The sequence below is a fragment of the Phaseolus vulgaris genome, chromosome 11 (genome assembly GCF_051622355.1).
Source record: "Phaseolus vulgaris cultivar YP4 chromosome 11, ASM5162235v1, whole genome shotgun sequence".
In the NCBI taxonomy this organism is placed as follows: Eukaryota; Viridiplantae; Streptophyta; class Magnoliopsida; order Fabales; family Fabaceae; genus Phaseolus; species Phaseolus vulgaris.
In genome coordinates, this window is record NC_143508.1 from 9,947,926 (window position 1) to 9,957,224 (window position 9,299).

General features: G+C 45.8%; 1 protein-coding gene across 1 annotated transcript; it reads left to right on the plus strand.

Moving 5' to 3' along the window:
• The first annotated feature begins 7,832 nt into the window (after positions 1-7,832).
• On the plus strand, positions 7,833-9,077 carry LOC137829599 (borneol dehydrogenase, mitochondrial). Its single transcript, XM_068636446.2, has 2 exons — positions 7,833-7,990; positions 8,091-9,077. Exons 1-2 carry the CDS (start codon positions 7,953-7,955, stop codon positions 8,857-8,859), a joined length of 807 nt encoding a protein of 268 aa, XP_068492547.2. The 5' UTR covers positions 7,833-7,952; the 3' UTR covers positions 8,860-9,077.
• Positions 9,078-9,299: the final 222 nt, after the last annotated feature.

A 9,299-nucleotide genomic window follows, 5' to 3' on the forward strand; every position in this document is an offset into this window, starting at 1 on the left:
TTACAAAATGAAACTTTGTACAGAAGAAGTCAAAATTACAGAAGGAAGAGATTCAGGGAGAAGGAGGCTTAAGTTTCCCATCTACCACCGAGTGATGAATGCTGAATTGCGCAAGGTCTAGGTCTGGGAGGACGCAGCGAACTTGCTCGAGCGCCAACTCGAATCCATCAATGAGGGAATCGGCGCCCACATTCATCAAGTCCTCTTTCTCCGCCTCCAGACTTCGCCTCGAAGCCTCTGCAGCATCCCTCTGCGTCGTAAGGGTAGCAAGGGAGGAGACAGCCTCAGACAGCTGGCCCACTGCCTCCTCAAGCTTCTTTTCGGCGGCAGCAGTTGCCTCCTTGGCGGCTTTGAGCATCTCTACCCGCTGAGAATCCTGTTGGCGTAGGGAGGAGTTCTCAGCCTCTAACTCCTCCACCATTTGACTCCGTTCGAGCAAGGAGGAATTCTCAGCCTGTAACTCAGCCACCTTCAAGTCCAGGGGACCAACGGTCTGCCCCATCAAGATTTCCATCTTGATGGTCTCCTGGACCTGCAGCAAGTACTCCCTCCTGGCCTTCTCCACCATGCCTCGCATGAGCTCAACAGACCCCTGAGCGGCTTCAAGGTCGCTGCGCAGCGACTCGTTGTCGTTCTCGAGTTCCCTCACCCTTTTCTCCAGGACCTTCTGCTTGCGATGCTGGTTGGAGAACTCCAGCGAGAGCACCACCTGCTTGGCAAGGTGTGCGTCAATCTCCTCCCCGCTCCAGTCGACGAGCTCCCCATTGCTGATGTGCTGTCACACCATGGAGATAACTCTGCTGAAGTTTTCATGGTTGGCTCCAGTGTTGCTTGGGCGCGAGCCAGACCCACCATGTTCAGCATTGGCGGTGGAGATTGACATTGGAGGCGGGGCACACTCCTTTTGAGCAGAAACACCCCCAGCAGGGTGAGCGGATGGACCAGGTGATTGGCCTGCTGGGGGGGAAGTTGGTAGTTGAGAGGTTGGGGGCGATTTTTGGCCAGGAGAAGGAGGACATGCGGGCTCCGGGGCCGGTCGAGTAGAGGGAGAGGGAGGTGGTGAACCTTCCTCTACCTCTACCACCTCTATCCCTCCAGGCTGGAGAGACGAGACCCCCTCGGCTACTGCTTTCTTCCTCTGGCGGTGAATGAGGGGGGAGCCTGAGCTTTCCTCTTCCACTGAGGCAGCAGCAGCAGGTACCAGCGAAGAGGCCTTCACCAGTCTCTTCCTTTTCTTCCCTTGCTCGGGGCCTTCGGCTGGCGCGACCGAGAGCGGAGGGGCTTCGATTGGCTCGGTGGTGGAAGAGGAAGAGCCAGTCCCTTTGGCCGCTCGGCGTTTAGCGAGCTCCAACACCGCCAACCTCCTATCTTTCCCTGACATTGAATCTGCATAGGCAAGAAAGAGGAAAATTAGACAGCTAAGAGACGCAAGCAAGGTGGAAAGTATAAGAGCATGCATGAGGAAGTATAAATGTCCTAAGGGGCGGCAGAGAAAGAACTACCTATATATTTCTTCAGGGAAACCACATCAAACTCATCCTTGATGAGGCGAGCGGAGTCATACTTAGCCCCCAGGAGCAGCCCACACAGCTCGCGCTCGTAGGGGGCCATGGTCTCGAGATCCTTGGGTTTTTTAAACTGAACCTGGGGAACCCAGTAGAGGGGGTACCCCTCGAGCAGATGAGGGCTTTGTGGGGTGGCGGATATCATATAAAATCTGCCCTTCCAGTCTTTGAAGGACTGCTGGTACAGGCCCAGAAGCACCCGTCCAGCAACCCCGTTCAGGCTGACCCAAAACCTATCCCCTGGTTTCTTCGCCTCAAAGAAGTAGAGGAACACCTCCACCGAGGCGTTGTGCCCAAAGTAGTTGCACAGAATTTGAAACGCCCGGATGAAGGCCCAGGCATTGGGGTGGAGTTGGCAGGGCGCGACGTTCAACTCCATCATCAGCTCTTTCTCGAAGAAGGTGAAGGGGAGTCGCAGCCTCAACCTTTTGAAGATCGCGGAGTAAACAAAAACGAAGGGCACCCCATTGGTGGCCCTGTCGTCAGCGCAAATGGGCATCCCTCGGGGAGGGATGCGGACTCGGATGTGGAAGTCGTTTTCCCTGTCTATGGAACACGAGGGTTCATCCGGGTCGTGGCTCAGAAGCGAGTTAAGATGGTCCTCAGGTAGCAAGATGGACGTTTCAGATAGCAACGCCAGAGGGGCCCAGTCATAGACTTTGGCGTTGTCATGGAATGAGGTGACAACAGGCGGTGGCGAAGCTGGTGCACTCGCGGAGGGCTGTGCACCAGAAGAAGAGGCAAGGACGCGAGCGGTCTGCTTCAAGCGAGCCATCGTGAGATAGCTGCAATGGAGGAAAAACGAAGGGTCAGAAATAGAAAGGGAGAGAGTGATGGATGGTTCGGTGAAAAACAGAGAGGGGGAATGAGGAAGAAATGCCCAGGTAAAGGAGAAAGAAGGGGAGGCAGAAGCCAAAGCGGAAACAGGGGAAAAACCCTAGCGCGGGTTGAGAAGAAGAAAAACAGGGAAGGTGAATGCATGATAACTAGAATGGTAAATGCAATCGGAAAAGATGACCAATAAGGGGCCAGGGAAAAGAAAAACCATACCTTTGAATGATCGTAGGAGTATAGGATCACAGAGAATTCGAAGAAAGATGGGTGCGCAGGAGAAAGGTTCGCAGAGAGTTTTGGGAGTCAAATGAAGAAGATGAAGGAACAGTGGAAGGGCGCGCCATTTTGAATAAGAGAAGCGCTAGCGACGCACAACGCTGGCCGTTGATGGTGCCACGTGTCGCGAGATTAAGGAAGGAAGCCCAAACGTTAAAGAAGCAGCACGTGAGGTGGCACGTGAGGCGGCCCCACTTGCCACGTGGGCTGAGGGCACGACCACTTAGTCTCTTCGCTGAGAACGAGTTCTCGACTCGAGACTGGGGGGCTTGTGATCCGATCGGTCATCGGTAGTCGATGACATCAGCATCAGAGAACCACGTGGACCACTCACAGGGTGACACGTGGACCAGGTGGCAGAGAGGTAGGGGGACGATCGCCAAGAGAGGTGATCGGTGGTCAGTAACCAAGTTACCACCGACAGATCAGGCGGCAGAGAGGTCGGGGGACAGATCACCCAGAATGGTGATCGGTGGTCAGTAGCCAAGTGACCACCAGCAGACCAGTTCCCAGACTCGCGCCTGGAGGCAGAGCGCGAGTAGCGAATAAACACTGATCAGTCATCGGGTGTATTGTCATCGGGGTCTCGTGTTACACGCAGTTGAACTGGGACTAAGGTTCCCAGCGAGAGCGTTACGCATGGACCTCGCATGAGCACACCTCAAGGAATCATGCACGAGAGTGGCCTGAGGGAACTAGTAAGCCAGTCGGTGATTGGTGATTCCCTCAACCCATTACGTGCGTGTCATCCTGAAGGGTAAGTCGCCTACGCAGAGAGTAACGTTTGGTGAGTGCGCCTAGACCAGCCACACCCGACGCTCTCCTAAGAGTATGCAATTTACCCAGATAAGAGAAGCATCCTAAGTTACTCCGCAAGGGCGTAACTTAGGCAGACAAAGAGAGGCGCTAGAGGCCTTCCAGTAAGTGACACGTGTGTGGTTAGATGTGAGTTGCAGGCCTCCACGTGTCACCATCTGAGAGGGGCGCGGTCCAGACAAAAGAGCACTCCGTACCGCTAAAGGTACAGACAGGCGCAGCCAAGCGCAGACATGCGCAGACTCTCACGCTCCCCATTGCTGATTCTGAAGGTACGCTTTCTCTGAAAAGCACGACAGGGTTCTGACACATGCCAGAAAAGCATAACAGAATTCTGTTATGCCCAGAAGCAGGGAAAGAGAGATAAAAGGAAGAATCAGAGGGAGAGTGGAGGGGGGATAGAAGAAAAACAGAGTGCAAGTTTTTTCTCACACACACATTTTACTAAGTTTCCAGTTTCTGGTGGTTCTGTTGAACTAACTTGATCGTCGGAGTGCAAACGGCCGCTAGAGGCGCCGTCTGTGTATTTTGCAGGTCACATTTTGAAGACATCTGAGAGAGAGAGAGTTAGGAAGGTGATTCTTCAGGAGACACAGTCGCGAAGACAGGGCAGAAAGTGTTACGAAGCGATTCACCCACGTTCAAGTTACCGGCAGGATCACTTCCTTATTCCACATTGTTAACATACTTCCTGCCCCATTAATCCCTTCATGATGGATCCATCCAATGTTACTGCTCTTCCACAACAGAAAACATCTGGCATCTGAGAAAGAGGAAGTTTTTGTTTCCTGGAGACAGAGGAAAACAACACCCTCCTTAGACACAAGGTGACTCAAATACCTTGCTTTTGTCCCCCCTCCCAACCCTCTAATATTGAGACTGATTATAATCATGGTAACTCCTTCACACTTCCCACCCAAGAAACCTCTTTATCATCCTTATCCCTTTCCTCTAGCCAATCCAATTCTTCAACTAGATTCCCCTCGCCCCTTGAACACTCCAGTCCGAGATTGCGTCCCAACTCCCAGATTCGCACTGATTCCGCATCCTTGACATCCAACTTCAACCGATCGTTGCAATGATGAATGTCTGTACTCGATTCCGCCAAGGAACAGTGGCTAAGCCTAGAAACAGGGTTTACCCCATGATGGAGTGTTCCTACTCCCCCATTCGACCTCCACTTTGGTTGTGCATTTTGCGTTCCCAGCCCTCCCGTAGACCTCAATCTGGGAAATTCCGGTGATGACTTACAGCCAACTTCTCCTTTAGACAAAGCGTCGTGTTCCGCAATTGATTCTACACTGTTGGTCGTCTTGCACCACTTAACACTTCCGCTTGATTGGGGGTCTGAGCTCCCCGTAGATGAGCTCTCTCTCTCGCTACTACAATGGACAACTTGGCATGGGTTAACATCAGAATCATTCACTCGTGTTTGCATCTCTGCACAGTGATCTCCCTCTTCCTTCGTACGATGAGGATTTGACGCAGCCATGGTGGCAAGCCCTTCCTTCCCATTGCGACTAACCGTTTTTCCCCCATTGCTTCCTGACATTGGGCCCCTCTCATTGTTGATTGGGCCTGACCTTGCTTCGACCCATTTGTTAGGAGATTGCACCCATAAGCCCCTTCTATTAGGTTAACCAACGAGTCCTGGAATACCTTGCATGCCTCGTTGACTTGGCTCACAACAGCTAAAGCTGCTCCTCCTTCAGACGCTCCTTGCACACGTTTTACCATTTTAAGGAAAGAGAACCCACCTTTAGACTGACACCCAGTATCACTCGCAACCTTATTCTCTAAAAACTTCCGGTTTGTTGGTATCGAGGTTTGGGTCAACCCCATCACCTCGGGGTCCTCATCCCGCCGCACACCACCATCTTCGCACTCTTCCCCTTCATCGGACAACCTTTCAGAGTGGTATGTTTCCTCCACCACGGTATCCGATGACGATATATTATCGGAGGATTCGTAGTGATCATCGTGACACAAACATTCTCCTCGTTCTCTACTAGATATCTCCTCTGTAATGACAACATTACAGACCTGCCCGTTGATCCTATACTCCTTCACCATATCCACTTTGCATGCTTTGCGTACTCTAACCTACAAACGGGCAAACTCCAAGTTTTCCCATTGTCTAGTAGACTCATCAATCTGTACCATGGATGCTACTTCTCCAACCACCTTCTTGAAACACTATTCACTCCACAAAGTTAAAGGGGTCCCATAACACCTTACACAGACTATTTTATGCTCTGCTACATGAGATTCAGACCAGGGTTTGATGTCATCAAAAAGGGAGACAAACCATTCATTATTGAGCTTAATGATATCCTCCATTCTATCACCGTCTTTGGGCGTTAGAAGCACAAGGTTATCACCCATAAATCTAAGCTCAATTCTGCTCATACCCCCCTTGACAAATTCTTCATTCAAAGTATCGAAGGACATAGCAGAGGACATCCATCCAACTGCACTCGAAGCCAACCACGCTGGTGTATTAGATATTATTTCAAAAGCAGGGCCAGTCCATCTACCTTTTGAGTGTTTACGTACAATCTCAGCATAGGATTGTTTAGGTTTTTGGATCTCCTCCTTTCGGACTGTTCTGTATCCGCGCCAGACCTCCTTCTCCTTCATCTTACCCTTAGAGCTCCTTGCTCGCGAGGCAACATGCCTAGATGTGCTTGGTTTTCCCTTCTGAACTTCGACCTCTGCTCTCCTATATTTCGGGAAGTTAACGTGTAGTTTCAGGTTGCCAATATAAATCTGGTCCAGTTTCTTTTCCAGTTTGGCCTCATTAGGGACTGGGTAAAATCTCACAAAGTCATATCTTCTTCCCCACCTATTCAGCCGCCTAGAAATAAATACCTCTTTCACTCTGGCCCATTTTCTGAAAATTCTATACATATCATACTTTCCATGACTGTCAGGGAAGTTGGAGAAAAAAAAAGTTGTTGAGATCCCTTCCCCAGAGTTATTCACCGACGATGCTATCTTGAGATCCACCTCTCTTCTCCAGACTTCTTCCCTCTTCCCCTTCCACCTTGCCTCTTCTCCTCTACCATGATCTCTTGCCATTTTAGACAGGTGCAAGTATTCTTGATGACATTTTCTTAGCAGATATCCATTTTGTTTATAAGGATCTTCAAAATTAGAAAATCTAGATTTCCAATCCAAATTCTCTATTCTACCCAAACCATCTTTCTATATTTTCTCTCATTTGTGGTTTTTTCTCTCTCTTTCTCTCTCTCCTGCACCTCTTATTCATTAATATTTAGTGGGGTGTAGGGTGGAGCAATGAGTGTCAAATAATCATTTTCCTTTTAAAATTTTAGTTGCTCTCTCTCTTGGTTCCACCTCTCTCTCTCCTGTACCCTATGTAGCACAAACACTGATACGACACGGACACGGATATGGAGATACGTAAAATCTCTAAAATATAGGATACGGGGACACAAATCTATATATTATATAAATTGACAATAAAGATTTATGTGCACAAGTATGTTTTAGATTATTTTTTAGAGTAGAAAGATGTTTTTCATGACTAGTTCACAAGGATTTGTTTCTTATTTTTATAATCATAATAAAAAATTTATACAATAAAGTTTGAATTTTGAGAAAATTAATGTATTTTTGTTTTTTAAAATTGTGTTAGAACGTACTAGAATTATCACAAATCTAACAAATACTTTTTGAATTGGACACTTCACGGATACGTGTCCTACAGGTGTCATACGAGTGTCGGTGTCCGATACGAGTATCAGACACCGACACGTCATTTAAGAGGACTGTCCGAACTTCATAGCCTGTACCTCTTGGTTCCACCTCTTATTCACTTTTTTAATTTTAGTTAGTGCCTCACACACTAATTACATTATTATGCAATCAAGTTTTATACATTTTCTTTATAATTTTATTTGTTCCAATATTTTGTATATAATAAATGAATATAATATTTTCAAAGTTTAATTAAAGTATTATAGGTAGGTATATTTTAATGTTAAAAATTTATATATTATGTTATCTTTAATTTTTTTAATTTTATTAAATTATAACTTTATTATATTTTCTTAATTTATATAATATTCTAACTTTTTATATATATTATTATATTAATATTATGTTAATTTTTTAAGAAAATATGATTTTTTATTTAAAATACAATTTTTTTTATAAAAATATGAACTTTTTATTTAAAATCCAATCTAAATATTAGATGTGGATATCCACATTGTATTACCAATCCAATCCATGAGCTTAGTTATGAGGATTTGAACCAGAATCTTATCCATTCCCATTTTCACTTTTTGTACGTCTCTTCCATGGGAGCTAACTCTATATAAGATCAAGCCATGTTCGGAGAAAGCACGGTTCTTCACCCTGAGAAGAAGAATTAAGTTGAACACTTTAAAACACCTTTTCTGTGTCTTATATATATAACCCAAAGCCTCGCTCATGGCACATGTTTCTGTTGTCTCAGCTGCTGTTAAAAGGTAAGGAACCTCTAACCTATCAAACACACACAAATCCTCCCCATTTATTTTAATAATCTATCATAGAATTATTAGCTTGCTAACATAAGATGCAATGCAGGCTTGAGGGGAAAGTGGCCATTATCACTGGTGGTGCCAGCGGTATTGGTGAGGCCACTGCAAGACTCTTCTCCGAGCATGGAGCTCATGTGGTGATAGCTGATATTCAAGACGATTTGGGTCTTTCTCTTTGCAACGAATTGGAATCTGCTGTGTATGTTCATTGTGATGTGACAAAGGAAGAAGACGTTGAAAAGTGCGTGAACGTAGCAGTTTCCAAGTATGGGAAGCTGGACATCATGCTGAATAACGCTGGTACATGCGATGAGTTCAAACGAAGCATAGTGGAGAACAGCAAGTGTGATTTTGAGAGAGTGATCAATGTGAACTTGGTTGGTCCATTTCTGGGAACAAAGCACGCAGCAAGGGTAATGATTCCTGCTAAAAGGGGCTGCATAATTAACACATATAGTGTTGCTGGATGCATTGGTGGAGGGGCTCCACATGCCTACACCATCTCAAAGCATGGCCTAGTGGGACTGACGAAAAACACAGCGGTGGAGCTTGGACAGTTCGGTATTCGGGTGAACTGTGTGTCTCCTTATGTGGTTGCCACACCGTTGTTGAATAAGTATTTCAATCTTGATGAAGAAGGAGTTCGTGAGGCTTATTCCAACCTAAAAGGTTCTTATCTAGTGCCCAACGATGTGGCCGAAGCTGCTCTTTACTTGGCAGGTGATGAGTCAAAGTTTGTTAGTGGTCACAATCTTGTGATAGATGGAGGCTTCACCACTACAAATGCAGGCTTTTCTGTTGGCCGGTCTGAGTAAAAATATTTTGTGTCTTTAATTATATTGTTGGTGTTTTGGCTCAGCGGAAAGTTCAGAAACTTACCTCTCAACATGTGTGAAGAAATAAGGCAAAAGATTATAGATTAGTGGGAATTATAACCCTCACTCTAATATAGTTATTTTCGCATTAGTTTATGAAAAAATAAAGATGTGTTGAATGTTTGGGAAATCTGAGTAAAAATATTGTCTTTAAGAAATTATATTGTTGGTATTTTGGCTCCGGGGAGAGTTAAGAAACTTTAGGTGTAAGCATATTTCAAGAAAGAATAGAATAGATTGGGAGAATGATGCTATTGTATATAATTCTTGATAGTATGAGTTTAGATATAATATATATATATATATATATATATATATATATATATATATAAATAAATAAAAGATAAATTTGTAATTAAATTATATGAAAAAATATTAAA